At 35.5% G+C, this 18,630-nt stretch overlaps 1 protein-coding gene across 9 annotated transcripts in view; it reads right to left on the reverse strand.

Moving 5' to 3' along the window:
* Window positions 1-952: 952 nt before the first annotated feature.
* LOC144365550 (uncharacterized) overlaps window positions 953-18,630 on the reverse strand; it is a 195,485-nt gene continuing 177,807 nt past the window's right edge. For 5 of the 9 annotated variants that reach the window (XR_013424097.1, XM_078017482.1, XM_078017486.1 and 2 more), the window contains 4 exons: window positions 10,933-11,094; window positions 6,542-6,630; window positions 3,663-3,732; window positions 1,426-3,452 (listed from right to left, as the gene is read on the reverse strand). Coding sequence is in view for 3 of the 9 variants with exons in the window: in XM_078017482.1 (XP_077873608.1) it covers window positions 11,017-11,094 (78 nt within the window). In the remaining 6 variants the exon portion in view is untranslated. Of the gene's footprint in view, window positions 3,453-3,662; window positions 3,733-6,541; window positions 6,631-7,587; window positions 7,621-8,205; window positions 8,264-10,932; window positions 11,095-18,630 lie in introns of all 9 variants that reach the window. The other 4 variants (XR_013424099.1, XR_013424098.1, XM_078017484.1 and 1 more) reach the window with 3 other exon arrangements.

Here is an 18,630-nt window from a genome sequence, read left to right on the forward strand (position 1 = left end):
GCATATCTGTGTAATGGAGTTTAGAAGGCCTTCCCCAGGATACTGATTTCATGCAAAAGTGAAACCTTCAGTAACTAGTGTTGTTATAAGCTACCAGACCTAGGGCACCTTTCCCTGCACTGAGCTAAGTTTTACTTAGGTTTTCTTATGACAGTGAAACAGAAGGTACTAACCAAATGATTCTATTATGCCTTTATTCCCTAATAAAGACAATGCTAAATAGCATTCCAATAACACCTCATAACATCTAGGCCTCTGTTGAAGATGGAATCAGACCATCTAGAATCCTCTCCCATTTAAGGAATGGTTACCAAGGAAGAATTTGCTCTCAGGCTATATAGCCAAACTTTAAGGTGGCATGTAGGTAATTGCTTCAAATGGAGAAATATTCTATTCCCTTTTGTCACCTAAAGCAGAAATCAGGAGCTTGCAGAGGTCTGAAGTTATTTAAGCTAAGATGCATGGTGATATCTAATCTCAAATTTCTTAGTTTATTTAATACACTGAAAATCAAGTACTTCTCTATTCTGTCACAGAATCATTAGAGAGTAAACAAGCATAATTTCTTGATAATGAGCAACTTTTCATGATCCTTATGCAAGCATTCCATGATCCCTTCCCTTCCTGCCATATGTATAATTAATCTTTTGGGAAGAGACTCACAGATCCTTTCCTAGTACTTCACAGTTGTGGTCACAGTTTATTAACCCCAAAATATGTCAAGAGTCTTTAAAATACACATGCCCTATGATGTAGTAATTCCACTTTCAGCATTTAATCCAAAGTACAAAATACTAATTCCAAGTAAAATAAATTTAAATATTTGTGTATTTAAATTTGAATATATGTATATATTTCATATGTATGATTTCATATCTATTTCTATAACAGAAATTTAATATTTTTTTTGTAGTTTTTAATATTTATTTTATTTGTAGTTGGACACAATACCTTTATTTTATTTATTTATTTATTTATTTTTATGTGGTGCTAAGGATCGAACCCAGGGCTTCACACATGCTAAGCAAGTGTTCTACCACTGAACCACAACCTCAGCCTCCTAGAGAAATTTATAATAAAATTAAAAACAGCAAAAATTTCTGATAATTAATACTTATCCATGTGACAATTATACAACTCTTGAAAGATCATGTATTCCAAGAACAGGTAATGATATAAGGATATGTCCCAAAATGAATATAGAGTATTTGTTAAAATATTTACAGAGTATTTATAAATTTATAAAATAGTAATATAAAATTCTAATTTCTCCAAGTCCCATCAGCTTATTTGTAAGGAAGGCACTATATCCAAGGAATCTTTAGCTCTGGACTTCTGAATTACAAATGTAGGATTCCTTCTGCTAAAGTTTGGATTCTCCAAGATAGTAGGTAATCCAAGATAAAAAGTACAACAGGACAAAGATTGGGGTAGGTGTTTGTGCCATTTATTGATCAGCCTGGAACTCCTATTCCCTCCTAACAATCAGTCCCTGTGAGTGGAAAAGAAAAGGAAGAATAGGTCAAGGACAATCACTTTACAGAATATGACCAGAAATTGTACATGTGACTTCTGCTCATGTCTCATTGGTGAAATTTTGTCATGTGGTCACACCTAGCCACAATGGAATCTGGGAAATGTAGTTTTTAATTGAGTCATTGTGTGCCCAGGAAGAAAAGCAGAATCAATTTTTGGGACAAGTCATTTGCAATAACACATATATACAGATTTTTCTAAATACAGAAAGAAAATACACAAATGTTCTTAGTGGCCATTTCTTAAGTTAGTACGGTTTTGGAGGACTTCTTCTCTTTATACCTTCTGAATTTAAACTTTCTTGCAATAGCTATTTCTTTACAGTACAATAGTTGGAAACGTATTAATTTAATGGAAAGAAAACTAGAAATTTATATGCAGTTGTCTTTGGAAGATAAAACATTTTTTCTTTGACTTTCCCATGTTTTTTGAATTTTTTTATAATTTATTTGAAATTTTAGAAAGTAGTTCACCAAATGTCTTAGTTCCTGCAGGGGCAGGTAGAAATATTGTTATGGCCTATATTTGGGATTCACACATGGTCACAATTACAGGGTACTTCTGTCATAGCCCTCTGTTTTCTTTGTTTTAAAATAGAAAGTAAGCCTGTTTACATGTGACTCTCAGAAAGATGATGAACAACAAAATTCTTCAACCTGCCCCCCAAAGCAACCATTTTAAGTAACTCATCTGTTCAATTCTAGAATGGAAGCTATATTCAACTGCTAACTAGTTCTCTTGAGAGTAACTCATAACACTCTCCATCTAAGTAACAGTTCCTCACCTCCCTGCTCAGCTATCCTCTTAGAACATGGTTGTCCTTTCCTCAATCCTTACACTTAGCCTATGTTATATTCAAGCAGGGTTTATCTCACTAAAGTTAGTCTACCCGCCTATCCAACCAGGCTTCAAGGAAATGCAAGTTGTTATCTTTGAGGGAAATGCAAGGTGTTATCTTTCCAAGGACACTTACATTTCAGTGGGATAGTTTAGAAGATCTCAAGAAATTAATTCTTAATAGTTAAACCATAAGGACTGAAAGAGTAAGAAACAAAAATATCTTGGAAGAAATAGGACTCTCCCAGTAACACTTAAAGCCTATCCTAAATATGACACATCACTCATAAGGAAAGCTGTGTTTAGAAGATGTACAACAGGAAGGAATTAGTAAGCACCAATAGCCTGGAAATGTTACAGAACTGTAAAATGTTTTTCCTGTCTTTCACTCTTTCTGTCTGTCCATTCATCAATCTTTCTAACCTTGGAATACTCAGTACCTGAACATCACACTGAAGGCAAATATTGTAAAAGATGAGAAATAAAAACATTTATTATTTACTAGTATTGATAAGCATAAAAATTTCACTCTTACTTTTTCAAGGGACCAGTGATGTGGCTTAGTCTATACTGTGGCCTCTCACCTTGCAATTCCCACTAAATGACTCAATTGAAATGGGGTGTTCATTTATTTATTTAAGTACATTTTTCAAAGTACTGAATAAAAGATAGTGACATTCTGGGTGACTAGTGGTCACCTTCATGAAAAATGGTCCATGTTGACTCTTCTCACTGACCTCTAACATGATGGGAAACAAGGAAATGAGGAAAGAGATTGACCAAAAAAAAAAAAAAAAAAAGTACAGGTTTATTTTACTCCTTATCTTACATTAAGATTCCAAAATGGCTTCTTTCTTTCTTATATGCTCCAAATCTTTCCAAAGTATATATAGTGCTTTACATTCAGTAATTTACTTTCTCATTCAATTGTTCTGATACTGTGGTTCTTTTAGATTTCACAATAGTCTAATTGCTTCATCATCTGTCCAGGCACAGTCCTTTGTTCCTTTAGTTTTCCTTCTTCCTCCCCTGAGAAACAGAGAGTGTGTTGCTTCCTGGCAGCTGTTCGGAATTTCTCACTGTGAAGATTGAAACAAAGAATTGGCTAGGTCTGATATATCTCTCAGTCAAATTAACATTGCATTTTATATTTATAACTACTGTTTCACTTATGATATAAAAGAGGAAACTTTGTTTCCCTTCTTCCAGTTTCCATTTTTCTAACCTACCACTATCACAAAACACAATAGACGGGGCTGGGGATGTGGCTCAAGCGGTAGCGCGCTCACCTGGCGTGCGTGCGGCCCGGGTTTGATCCTCAGCACCACATACAAACAAAGATGTTGTGTCCGCCGAGAACTAAGAAAAAATAAATAAATATTAAAAAAAATTCTCTCTCTCTCTATCCCCCTCTCTCTCACTCTCTCTTAAAAAAAAAAAAAAAACAACAGACCATCAAGACATAGGCACATCATTTACTAATTTTAAAAAACAGAATGAGGAGGAACAGGAGGAGGTGATACTTTTCTAAAATATCCAGTATCTCAGAGTTTTATAAAATAATCCAAAAATTATCACTGTCATTGTAGACATAGCTTTTTTCTAATCCTCAATCTCATATAAAATCCCTAGATCCTAGACCTTTTGGCATTTTGAAGTATTAATTATTGTAATGCTTGTCTCTATACCACTAAGCTCCCTTTAAAATGTTGGACTAAGTAACTATGCTTAAAGTCATCATCATCTAGAAAATGTTTAAAGTCTATTTTTATTGGTGCATCATAATTATACTTAATAGTTGGATTCATTATGCCATATTTACACCTGCACATAACATAATTTGGTCAATCTCATTTCTAACATAAGTTGACATACCATGTCACTGCCAATTTTTTACTAACTTGGAAACTTTTCCTTCTTCAAATGAGTCTTCTAGAAGAGAATGTCACATCTAGAATAACATATTTGATGATAAGTAAAGCCCACTTGCACTGTCTACCAAGGAGAATAGCCCCTCAGTTTCTCAGGCTACAAAATAGCAGAGAATTAAGTATGGAACAAGGCAAGCTCCTGTCTAAAATAGAAGACATCATTGCTATTTGTGCTATAATTGGGAGGAAGAGAATTCTTGATATAAATTTTACAAATATGCTAAATGATAATAAATTATTAATCAAGAGGGGTTTTTTCCCTATGAATCATGAATACAGAACATGTAGAGGAAATTCAGTTGCTACTGCCATCTGGAAGCAAATTAAAGAGGTCAAAGACATCTAAGACCTAGAGAAATGTAGATGAGTTGATAGGATGAATAGCTGCTCCTTTTTCAAAAGCTGCTGACTTTCTTAACAACTAGCAATGTTAGACTTTTTATTGGATGCTTTATTGATTATTGTTTATAGCAGCATATGATGAAAGGATATAAATGTGCAGACAGGTTTTGAACAGCGAATTGCAGGGGAAATGTCAAATTTTAAAAATAAATCTAAACAGAGAATAATAAATGAGATAAGTCATTTTGACATTCAAAATTAATTCCACAGTATAAAAATCACATGAAATTCACATTTGCCTCCATGTAACAAATGCTGCCCAGATTTGCATAGCCCCAATATAATAAGATTAAGAACATTTTATCATTGTTTATTCTTTGTGATCAATTGTTTATCCCGTGTTAAACAAATATTGTGGGAAGAATAGATTGGAACAGGCTTCAAAACTATTCCTTGGATGCTCATCAACAGAAACACAGAGAGACAGCCGAGCTCAGAACTTGGACAGATAAAATCCAACAGGAAAACCAAAAGAAACTGACTAGAATTTTAAATCTTCAACAATGAATAGAGTCATGGGATTACTGGTATAAATGCAAACCTGATGCTGCAGAAAATAACTTTGAATTTTTGTTTCCAAAAAATAAATATATCAACTTGTCTTTCCAAGGAGATCCTTAATGATACATGTGCCAGGGTAATGTATGCATGTATATATATAATGTGTGTATTTTATATATAGTCTTTTTTGAAAAAAGCAGGAGGAAAAAAAAGCATGAAGAACATATAACATATGGCACTCTCCATCGCCTCAGCTGGTGTTTGCCATTTCCTGCTTGTAACTTTCTTAATTTTACATCTTCCCCTCAATTTCAATATACCAGACATTTAAATCAGATTTGCAAGTTAGCCTTCCCATTTCTTCACTTGCTGCCCCTGCTCCTATTAATCTTTCTGTTATCATAAGGTCTATTTAATTTAAAAAAGAACTAATAATTGCAATGCCTCTGCTGTCTTCATGAATAATAAATACTGGGCTCATTGTAATGTGGCTGTCAGGGTAAGATGCACAGATGCAAGAGGCAATAAAGTAAAAAACAACTCTAATATTTTAATCAAATTTTGTAGGACTGATAAATGTTATATTAGTGAGAGTGGAAATCAGTGAGTGCCATGGAAGCAGCCTATGAAACCAAAAATAAAACTTATTTTGATTTTCTTAAGCATTACTCTCCAATTTGGGCCTCAGTTTTCTTAACTTCTAGACCTGACCAAAGATAGGCTACCTAATGAAGCAGTTCTCTTTAGGAAAGTCAGGAAAACAAAACTTCTTTAACACTCAGGCAAATGGGTTGAATATATTCCTCACAACAACTCACTAGAATTCCAGAGCCTCAGTATCCTCTTCATGGCTAAAAAAATCTTCCTCACCAACTCCATAAGTGAAAGCCACTCCAAAGATTCTAAAATAAATAGCTCCTTGTTCACAGTAACTGGGAAATGTCAGTAACTCAGGGTTACTCTCATTCCAAGCCTCTTAGTACAGTCCTAAGAATGCTGCAGTCCTAAATGTTCTTCAGCAACTAGCCCCTGTGCCTCCAGAAGTACTCCAAGAAGTATTCCTGGTACATGCAGAGTAACTCAAGCAAAACAGTACTCTGGTAGCAATACCTAAGAGTAGACAATATCAGTTAAGGAATGGACATGTCCAGATAGGGTTCAATGTTGACCTTTCAGATGTTAAAATGTACATGAGGGATCCTGAGATAATTTATTAAAAGTGTAAGTACATAAGCAGGAATCTGATTACATTTTCTCTGCACTACTAAGATAGCTAACAGAGAGCAGAAACTTCACATTATCTTAAATTTCCTACCACATGACAGCAGACTCACCTCAGAATCCCAAGGTAACCTCCTCACAAGGTAATGATCAGAAACAGAGAAGTATGATCTATTCCTTTCCTTGCCTTCCAGCCAACAACCTAAAATGGAAAATCACAATTTTCATTTCATAGCCATGAAAATTACTAGTCCCTATTGCTAATCCATAGTTCCTCCCTATCATATAGCATAAACATACTTCATTGGTTTTAGAAATCAACACTCTCTCTGATGATTATAAATACCAGTTTAAATTCTTTAAAAAAAATTTACTCATATAAAAGAGCAGTCATTACCTTATGTCAATGTAAAATTAATTTCTCTACAAAGAAAGTCAAAAAATTCAAAATTAAAACATCTCAGAATCTCACATTGATCAGAGTTCCAAAACTAGAGGTGTCAGAATGAAATTTTGTCAAGAGAATCTTTGAATCTGTGAGAAATCATGTCTAAATAATGCTAAATATAAGAATTTACATTAACAAATAAAATGGGCAAAAGGATAAAAATTACACAGTGAAGGAAGGCCAAAACTTACCCTGACTTCACACAAAATTTAACATTCCTATTTTTTGTCCTCATGCCTTACTCTAGCTAGAAAATTCAGGCCTAAGGCCTGAGGCAATTAGGTATCACCATCTGCAAATCACACAGAAAATGATTGAAAATGTAGTATCAAAAGACTGACAAGGAGGAAACTCTCATGATGAGAATTTACAGAATTCAAGAAAGAAAAAAAAAAAACAGTGAAGCCAGATGTCAAAATATGTATTTAGTGACTCATAAAATTTCATTGCCCTAAAGTAAAAAAAAAAAAAAAAAAAAGGAATAACCACAGTTAGGCAACATTTTCAGCAGATGCCCCTAAAATACTTCTAACTTTAAAATAGTTCTTCAAATTTTCTTGAAGTACTTTATCTTCCTTTCATATTTTTCTTGCCTTATTAACATTTTCTTACCACTGTCCCACAGGATTAGGAGTGGATTCAAGAAGAGAAGAAATCAAGATACACTGAATGTCAAATTTACTTGTTCCCTGCTTAGCCTTATCTACTCACACGTGCTCCAGATGTGTAGTCAGATGGAATAAGCTGAGGGATAAAACCAGAGAAGGAAATGGATCCCTTTTCATCATATTCCTCTTCTCCCTCTTTGTGAAAATGTGTCTCTTTACGAGACACATTTCTTACATTTAATGTTTTAACATTGTTTTATAAACCTTAAAAGAAAATAGCACTGTGTATTTCACACTGGAGAAGCTGAAGAAAACTTAAGCATAAGAAAAATCCCCCCTTCCTCTAGCCCTGACCAACCTCCCTGAAAGACTTTTTATACTCCTACCAAAGGCCAGATTAGTCCACAGATACTGCTGTTAAATTAAGTGCCTTTCAAGAGCCACAATCCCCACCACTACCTACTATATCCCACAAGTCGCATCACACATTCTACCTTGCCTATTAGCCCCTGTGTGTATTTCAGATACTGGTCCTGCCAGTGAAGACCTATCTTCATATTGTCTCATATAAACTCAGCATTAGGGGAAGTCTTTAAGTACATCTTCTAGAACAATCATTCATTACATAATTCAATTCTCTAACACATTATGCACATCAGAAATATCAAAAGAACTATTTCTTAATATATTAAGAAATAGATGTCTGGATTTCATTCCTTACCTACTGAATTAAAATATCCTAGGAATGGGTGGGGGTCTAAACATCTCTTCAGGTAAATCTGATGAGAATGGAGAAATACAAATTATTCCTTATCATGTCTAATAAGAAAGAACTCACAACAGGTTCTTTTTTTTTTTTTTTTTTTTCCTAACAAGGTAAGAAAGTTCTTTCCTCAGGCAAATCTTAGTGCTCAGACTAGAGATAGAGAAGAGTTACCTGCCTCTCAGCCCTGGGGTAGTTTGACAGTATATCAAAGAGCCTTGTCAAAACTCAGAGGGTTTGTTATAGAAACTAGTCTTCACTTCTTCCTCTTCCCGCCATATGCTTCATTCCCTGCTGGCTTGATGCTGAGAAAATTTTCTATCTCTATGCCCATGTGAAAGCTAAAGCTACCCATTCAGGTGTTGCAGCTGTCATCAACAATATCCTGGTGATGGGACGAAATAGACTTTGCTTCTGAAACTATGAAAAGAAAGCCAGTGTGCAGAAATGACACATTATGAAATGATGAAGTACAACATCTGGCTCAGAAGTGAGTCATCCAGGTGCCATTAACAAGACAAACAGGAAGCTTCTTTATTAAACAGCAAAGTTAAATTTCCAGGCTATTTTGGACTTTCTCTCTACAGGCTTATTAATCAGTTCAGTGAAAACAATGGATTTGACCAGATGTTTGACCAAATTAGCTGAAATGACTGGTCACTATAATAAAGCAGAAATACATCCACACAGCGTCCATAGAAATTTAATCAACATGGATTTTAAAATACATCATTATTATACCGAGTCAACATTGTATGACACTTTAAACCTTTCAAAACATTCACTCACAAATAATCTCATTGAAATGTTAATGAATTCATGTATCAGGTAATAATAAACCCATATGATAGATGAAGAAACAGAGACTCCTGTCATGTGACTTATGCAAATTTACTCAATTAGAATCAGAGCCTGCACAGATTCCCAGGTTCTCCAAGTCTAAGGCCAAGACTCAAGTTCTAAGGATCTTCAATCTTTAGATTCTTAATTTACAAGAGGAAGCTGCGGGGGAGGGGGGGAGGCTTAACCAAAATAAACGGTGATTCTGAAAAGCATGTGACTGAACAGGAAGAATACAGGAAAGAAAGCAAATATGAGAAATATCTAGCCCTGGCTAACAAAGAGAGAAGCCTGTCAGTCTTCAAATTGAGTCTTAAGGTACATAAACATCTACAAATGATTCCTAGGCCCATCAGGAGCCAGCTGTCAAGGTCCCAAATTCAGGGCAGAGAACAGAAGAATGAGATTGTGCAGCACTTGCTGCAGCCACAGGGAAGAGATGAGACACATTTCTCTGTTAGGTAGATACTTTGAGAAACACTGAGGCTTGGGAACACTGTGGGAAAGAACACATGGAGTGTAGCCACATGGGTTTTCTGTACCTCAGCAATTGTGATGCTTCCTGACAGTCAGTCACAATAGTGGATTGAACTAAGGTTCAAAACAGATACTTAACTCAGCAAAGAAATCACTTCAAAAACGTAGTACACAATGTGTTGTTTGAGTCTGCCATATTTTGTTCAGTCATAGTAAATTGAGGGAGAATGTCCCTTAAATACTAAGAAGATTAAAAATCCCTGTAAGATTAAACCCCTGGATCATACAACTCTGCTATGGAATTGTTAGCAGACTGTAAATCTCTTTGGGGTTCAAACTACATAATTTCTTTTTAGTCATAGATTTTACTAGTTTTTAAAGTTGATTTTAAGGATGGGAGAACTTTCTCAAACTGTTACGTATCTCTACACTAATATTTTAATATGATACATACTAAATATTTAATTATCTACATATATATATATATATATATACACACACACACTACATGTACACACACACTTTAGGAAAAGCCAACTTAGTTATATACATATGTATTCCAGTTTAAGGGAAAGATAATGTAATAAAATTCAAAATAATTAAATCAATAATTAGGAGTATTTATTTACCTTAGCAAATATTTATTAAGTACCTATCTTATACAGAAACTATATAAAATATAAAGATGCAAAGATGAGTACAGTTTGGTTACTGATTATCAGAAATGCTTATGACAGAGTTTTTCAGATCTGAGTTTTTCAGATTTTGGAATATTTGCATAGACTTTATTGGCTGAGCTTCCCCCCAATCTGAAAATCTGAAGTCCAAAAATTCCCCCAAATCTGAAACTTTCTGAGAGTTATGTGGGTACTCAAAAATTTTCAGATTTTGGAAAATTTCAGATTTCAGATTTTCAGATGCTCAACCTATAACATAGGGCCCTTCTCTCAAGGGGTTTACTATGAGAGGAGAAGGAATTAAGTGTTATAAGGGGGGAAAATGGTACTCTGGGCATGGTGGAGACACAAATCAGTTGTCAAAGTTTGAGTGATAAGCAACCTTATATACTTCCACTAGGAATCTGGACTTTATATTATAGGCAAGGAGAATGAAAAGTTCTAAACAATTAGTAATTATGAAAATCATATTTTATAAATAGCATTCTAGCAATAGAGAACAATATAGTTGAAAGGATGAACACCAAACATGAAAAAACCAAATGGAAGACTATAGATGAGAAAGTTCTGGAAACCACTTTCACAACAGTGTGAATATACTTAACACTATTGAACTCTATATGCAAAAAGTAGTCAAGACAATAAAGAGAGAAAAAGAATGAAAGGCAAAAAATCAGAAAAATGTACTCACTTCTCTCTTACCCTCTTAGGATTAAATTTCAATGTGCTTTGTTGTAGCAACACCCACACTGAATGAGGAAAATAGGATCCCAAATCAGGAGGTTGTCTTCTGGTCAGTCTGCAAATCTCTCAGAACCTCCACAGTGTCATGGAGCATCATCCAACATGGCACCTGAGCGTTAAAGAAGAAATAACCAATGAGGATCATGACCATATAGGTCCAGGAAAGCATCCTGTTCCCTAAGAAGCATGGGACTAGAGTGGTCACAGAAAATAGTTCAGAATATTAGCTCTCTCGATCTGAAAGATTCATCAATAGTGTGGGTATGGTGATTTCCTCAGCAAAGGACCACAAAGAAATTCCTAAGCCAGGGACCACAGTCCGAACTCAGATTTGTCTCACTGCAACTATCAAGTTGAGGGTCAAGTCAGCAAAGAACAGTGATCCACAAGAGTTCACAGGGCCAAGGACACTTCTTTAGCTCATTCAGCAAGAACCTAGAGTTCAGTACAAAGCAACATCCCTCTACAATTGCCAAAAGGATACCTAACCTCTCCTCTCAAGTAGATGCCATCTTGAGAAGGAGAGGGAAAGGAATGCATTGAGAAGGGGAAATGAGAGTCAAAGCCAGGTTTTGTAATGCCTAAATCTTGCAGTTTTAGCAGTCCTCTTTAAGAAAAAGGATGCAAAATAAACATAGAAATTGCTATGAATTCTTCCAAGCCTTAAAAGGGGCCTAGGCAAGAGAGGGGCCCAGAAGCTTCTCGTCAGTCTACTGACAGAAAGAGACCCTGAAAAATTGAATCATTACTGAAAAAAGACTGTTTTGAACAGTAGAAATGAAGCTATGTGGTATTGGCAAAGCCAGTGCATTCTGCCATCAGTGAGAATGAGGTCTCAAGAGTACACTGGAATCAGTTGTAGAAAATAAAGTGAAAATATGAGACTTAGTGTATAAATTTCTACCACCTGCTACATTTTCTACATTCAGGATATAAGAGTCACTTTGCAAGTTGCACAAAAAGGAATAAACTGCTGGGAGTCATATTTGAGTTCTGTTGCTATATGAATTTAACCCAATGCATGCCCATAACAATGAGAGAGGAAAACCACTTGAAAGTAACATATGTGAAGATGGTTAAGATCACTAGATATCCAGCTTCCTGTGAATATTTTTCATTTTTCCTGGAATTACTGTATATGTATACTGAGCTGAAAGCTACTCTATGGTAGTGGGTTCTCAAAAAGGACATGAGGTCCTCTCTTTTCCAACTGCATAGCTGTGTGAAGCTGGATTTTTAAAAATATACACTTCAACCAAAACAACATTTCACAACAGATTGAATGCAGGAGCAGACATGCGAATCCAGCTGTCTTCTATTAAAGCCAGACATTAAAGAGATTTTCCAAAATAAATGTAAAACAATGCCACTCTCCTCACCAATTATTTTGTTTAAAAGTATATTTATATATGAATCTATAAGATATATAATTATATTGCTAAGCTAATCTAATAAGTTAAATATGTGTATATTTCTCTAATTTCTAATATGGCAAATATTAATAGAACCAACATAATCACAGATTTTGGGAGATCCTCAACAATTGTTAAGAACAAATCCTGCTACCAAAGTCTGAGACTGATGCTTACAAGAACTTAAATGTGTGTTGTATAGCAAGCTTTATTCCAAAGGAATTGGTAATAAAATACTATCCTTTTACAGCATATGGGACTCAGAAGAGATTAAGGAGCTCATAAATAACACAGATATCATATTAATAGTGGTTTTAGACCTCAGCTTCAAGATTATTCTCTCAAAAATCTTCCTTGAGGGCTGGGATTGTGGTTCAGCGGTAGAACGCTAGCCTCGCATGGGCGGAGCCTGGGTTCGATCCTCAGCACCACATAAAAATAAAGGTATTGTGTTGTGTCCATCTACACCTAAAAATAAATAAATATATAATTTTTTAAACTTCCTTGATCACTTCATCCAAAGGGGGGGTCTGTTTCTCTCTTTCCCACTCCCTCCTTCCATGCCTTTTCCTCCTACTTCCTTCAGGCACTTTTTTTAAAAAGCTCTAGGGCTGGGGATATATGTAACTAGTGGTAGAGCAGCACTTGCCTAGCACATGTGAGGCCCTGGGTTCAAACCCCAGTAACACACACACACACACACACACACACACACACACACACTCACAGAGTCTTATTTCTTTTGTTTCTATGTTTATTTTCTGTATTTGCTACCCCTTTGTTGCCAAGGACCAGAAAGTCTTGTTAAGTACTCTGTCCCTAGAACTTAGACAAAGACCTCACATATAGTAGAAGCTTAATTAATATCTGCTGATTAAATGAACTAAATAAGTATATTAAATACTTGCTTCCAGAGCTGTAAAATGAGCAAAACTGAGAAATCTAGAGAATTGTTTTTTTAAAAAAAAATGCATTTGACCTTCTTTTCTGACCTACTAAACATTTCTTAAATATTAAAGGAGCCTCAGTTCTCACTGTGGTTTTTCTTGTGAAGTACCATGGTCTTGCCCACAGCCAAATCTACCTCGACCTGCACTGAGAATATTTTCCATCAGTGGAAGATGATGCCCAGCTCCAGACTTGAGGGAAACTCGCTGAAGTGCATCAAAAATCTCACAAAATATAGGTTGGATGTTTGCCTCCAACCACACTTAACTTCTGCTTTTGTCTAAATTTGTTCCAATAATAGTAGCTTAGCTCTGATTCAACCAGAATATCAGAAAGTTCCACTCCTAAATGTATACATACACACACACACACATGAGCACACATACATACATGCATTACATATACACACACATATATGTGATTGACCCTGACAATTATAAACAAATATTTGCATCAAAAGGATATATATGTGCTAGAGATAGACCTTTAAGTATTTTCACCAAAGCAAAGGATAATTTAATGCATTTACAAAGAACTTAGATTACATATGTGATCATCATTCCCTTGAGCAAGATGATCTGATCTTTGCTCATAAGATCAGGGACCATGCTTTTTAAGTCATTAAATTATATCTAGGACTATTTCCCCCTAGATCTGAACAATATAGCTATTGCAAAAGTGTCCCATGCTTAACATTACTTAATGCACGTCCCTAAGCCATACTGGCTAGGAGTATGACCTTGCTTAAATTACTGAACCCTGGGCCAAGGTGTTGCTCTTTGTGAAGTATAGATAATAACAGTTATCCCAGTCACTTACCCTAAAAGGATGTTGTAAAGACAGATGAGATTAGTGACAGCAGAGCTCTTTGTTTGAAAGGTGCTATTTAAATCTCAAATGCTATTATTAGGGCTCTCTGCAATTTTTCAGCTAATGGATTATGCAACAGATGGTACCTAGAAGAGGTTTAATATTATTGATATCTCCTTTGGGTTTTTTCTTCTTCCCACCTCTCTTATTTATTATTTATTAAAATTTTATCTCTGATCTACATAACAACAAAAAACAGAAGGCTTCTGTGTTTGGGCTGAATTTGCCAAGATTACCTTATCACAACAATTTAAAATAAATTTTTCCCTGTATGCATTTGTAAATGCACAAGGTCTTAACTATTGAAATAACTGACACAGTTGAATTAAGCAGTTACAAGTGTGCTAGGATTTCATATAGGTGAGGAGATAGATTTTAAGTTAATTTAATTAAAAAACATTCTGTTTCAGAATTGGCAAGGGTGTGGAGAAAAGGGAACCCCTAAATACTGCTGATGGGAATGTAAATTAGTACAGCCATTACAGAAAAAGCATGCAGGTTCTTCAAAATATTAAAAATAGAACTACCATATGATCCAACAATCCCATCTCTGGGTGTATATCCAAAGGAAATGAAGTCAATATATTGAAGAGACCTCAGTACTCCTGTGTTTATTACAAGCATTATTCACAATAGCCAAGATATGCAATCAACCAAATTGTGCTTAGATCAAGAAAATGTGACATATTTCACAATGAAATATTCACCAGTCACAAAAGAATGAAATCTTGTCATTTATGATATTGATGAATCTGGAGGTCATTATGTTGAATAAAATAAGATAGGTATAGAAAGACTAATACCCCAATTATCTCATTTCATGTTGAATCTAAAATTGATCCCATGGAAGTAGAAAATAGATGGAGGTTACCAGAGGCTGGTGTAGTTGGGAGAGGAGAAGGAGTAAATACTGATCAAAGGCTATATAATTACAGTTAGATACAAGGAATAAGTTCAAGAACTATAATATATAGTATAATGTATACACTGTGCTCTTGAAAATTAGAGTGTTCTCACTGCAAAAATAACCATGTAAAGTAAACATTTGTTAATGAACTAGGTTTAAGTATTCCACAATGTGTATGTTCTTCAAAATATCATGTTTTACATGATAAATACATATAATTTTATCTGTCAGTTAAAAATAAATAAATGTTCTTTGTGATGTTTGATGTTTGTGCAATAAAAATGGGACAAAAATTGGGGCTGGGATTGGGGCTCAGAGGTGGGATGCTTGCCTACAATATGTGAGGCACTGGGTTTGAGGCTCAGGACCAATAAATAAATAAATAAATAAATAAAGGTATGTGTCCATCTACAACTAAAAATTTTTTTAAATGGGACACAAATTGTAAGTGCTACTCATACACAAATATTTATCTGGGATGTCAAAACATAAACCCTAGAGACAAAACTAGAAAACTAGTAGTACCAGATATATACCAGTCATTTATAGTCTATTGATAAAAGGAGATCAGGAAGGCCAAAAATGGGTGCACTGGCCAGCAGGAGACAGAAGAGTTTGGAGGTTTTAGATGGGGCAGGTGGAGACATTACTTCAAGGATAATTTTTTTTTAAAAAAAGAAAGATCTGATTCACAGACCTAATATAATCTCAATCTCATACCCAGCATCCTTCACCATCAGCTTACTTTCTACTTACAATCACCTCTAGCCAAACCAATTCCAATCTGAGAGTGATTTACTCTTTTAGTGCAGGTTATTTCTATAGTTAACCCACTGCAATGATACAGCTCAACAATAAAGAATACATGTAAGTTTGGAGAGGAAAATGCCTCGGAAGATACTTTACTTGGCTCCAATTTGGTTTAACCCAGTCGTGTAGAAAAGGATGCTGCTTCTGAAGCAAGCATCCAATGAGCAGGCTGCTGCTGGGCAGAATATGAGGGAAAAGAACAGGTTGTGCCTGTTTATTGCTGCTTGGTGTTGTTCCCAAATAAATGGATGCTAATTGAGAGGGAGTGTGGCTTCATATTTTATGACACCCTGGGTATATGCTAGGAAGTCTCAGGAGAGGTGATTTAAATTAAAGCTAATGTTAAACTCTGCTTAATTAGCATTGCTGTAGAGGATTTCACTTTTCCCTGTTAAGGGAAGAATGTGCTATGTTACAGTTTTCCTGTTGTAAAATACTAAACTATATGATAGAGGTGAAGAAGCAATTTGGGAACTGAATGACTTGCTGGCAAGGGAGAACCAGACAGGATGGCATTTTACTAATTAAGATGAGTGGTGAACTAACCAGATGGGAGAAATATAGAGTGGAACAATGAAAAGAAATCTTCAGAATGACACCATTATTTTGGAAACTATTATAAATCAGCTGGGGTTGGGGACCTATAAGCAATTTCCATAAAAATGAGTTGGTGGCTCCTGAGCATTCTGTGGTAAAAAGTATTAAGGATGTTGCATGCAAAAGCCACTGAACTCCATATAATTGATCTGTACCTGATGGAAGTATAAAAGTATAGCAAAGATGGGAGTAGACCCTACATTTGCCAAATACTGCCAATCAGCACACCAAGTGCTTTAATGTTGACTTCGCTTAATCTTAAAATCTGACAATGGCTTTTGCTTTGTTCCCATTTACACATTAACAGTGTAGCCTTTATGCATTATATCAAGTTTCTTCTTTGAATGCCAGGGCAAGAAGCGCCATGTTGGCTGCCAGGCACCCAATTTGTTGGTGACTGCATCTCCAGTGAACTTGGAAGCACAAGATTAATTGTTTATAGACTGGACACAAGACACTAATGTCTGGCCATTGCATAAAGTACAACCAGGCCAGAGGAGCTTCCACTGATAAATGCAGCAACAAATTGAGCAGAGAAAGAAATTCAAACTTGTAATTATCCTACACATGGTTTGCTAAGTGAACTGAACTCCTCAAAGTCTCAGGAGAAAAACTCTGAGGTTGACCAGTATTCAACTGCCTACATCTGCCATAGAGGACTACTGTCATCTCAGAATAAAGAGATGGTTATTCAGCTCCCTGATGCAAGTCAAAACACACTCACATCTCCTGCTCACAAGGAGCCAGCATAAAATGGGTACTGAGCTGGGAGAACAGGTGTGTTTGTGCTTGGAGAAAGCAGCTAGGGATATGAAAATGACTTAGCAGCTGGTGAAAAAGAAGATTGAAGTTGTGCCAGGCAAAGGGTATTTTTTCCCTAATTATGCAAAAGCTTTAATTTCATTGATCATGTTGTTCTCTTCTTTCTCCATATAAACAATATAAGAGATATGTACCATCCCTTTGGGGAAGTTAAAATCATTGCCAGAGATGCTTATTAAAAGAATGAGTGTCAAGAAACACCCTTCAGTAGATGACCTTGCTGTTTTCTGAGGATTTGTGAACCATGGAAAGCTTAATTAGAAAAATAAATAAATAAAATATGTAATAAAATGAAATGTAGTCATAAGAGCTGGGGGGGAAAAGTCAATAGAAAGACTAACCTCAGAAAACAAGACCCAGAAAATCTGAAGAAAAAAAAATATATATATGCATATATGTATGCATATATATACACACATACATATGCACTTTTATTCAATTATTGGAATTCATTCATTTGCTCATTTAATAAAAATTTATCTAGCATCTACTTTGTACCAGGCACTAAGCTATATACTCTTAGAAGTTAAAAGTTCTGCCTTCTGCAATGGCTCATGATCTAAGGGTGAAAATAAATTTTTCACCCTAACTCAGTTGAGGTGTGGTTAGGGCAGCTGCTCAGATAGAACTTCATCCTAACAAAGGAGGGTTAGTCCGTCCTTTCATTTGGGGGAAAAGTTTAATTTTCTATGTTGAGTCTTATTAAAATTCTTCTGAAGATATGTAAAAAACTTGGTAGATGATTTGCATTGAGGGCAAAGACCTTGGTCACTCGTGTATGACCAAGTGACCCCAAAAATCTGTGTCTCCCCATTGGATTGCTTTGGAACTTTGCAATAACATGTTACCAAGATACACTCACCAAATAAAGTGAAGAGCAGAAAATAATAAAATCAGAAAACACACCAACATTCACACAAAATAGAACAACTACTTGAAAATGTGCTAATGATTTCACTTGTCCTTAGCCTCAGATCTCTCCCATTCAAGGAAATGTGTGCCAAGCAACCAAGGAGCTGAGGCTACCTTGTGACTCCACAGCTTGTGGTTGTGAACCAACATTACACATCTCTCTACACTGTCAAAAACTGTATCGGCAGTCCTCAGAGCTGGAAACAGCAGTCACAGAATGAGGTTCCATGTCTCTCTGTTTGACTTATAAAATGTCAATCATTGTGTGGTCTCAAATACATTGACTTGCTCACTGTTTGGTAACATTGCAATGACAATGTGTTTTAAATATATGCTGGAAGGACAATTTAAACACTTGACAGCAGTG

This window comes from Ictidomys tridecemlineatus, chromosome 7 (assembly GCF_052094955.1).
Source record: "Ictidomys tridecemlineatus isolate mIctTri1 chromosome 7, mIctTri1.hap1, whole genome shotgun sequence".
Lineage (NCBI taxonomy): Eukaryota > Metazoa > Chordata > Mammalia > Rodentia > Sciuridae > Ictidomys > Ictidomys tridecemlineatus.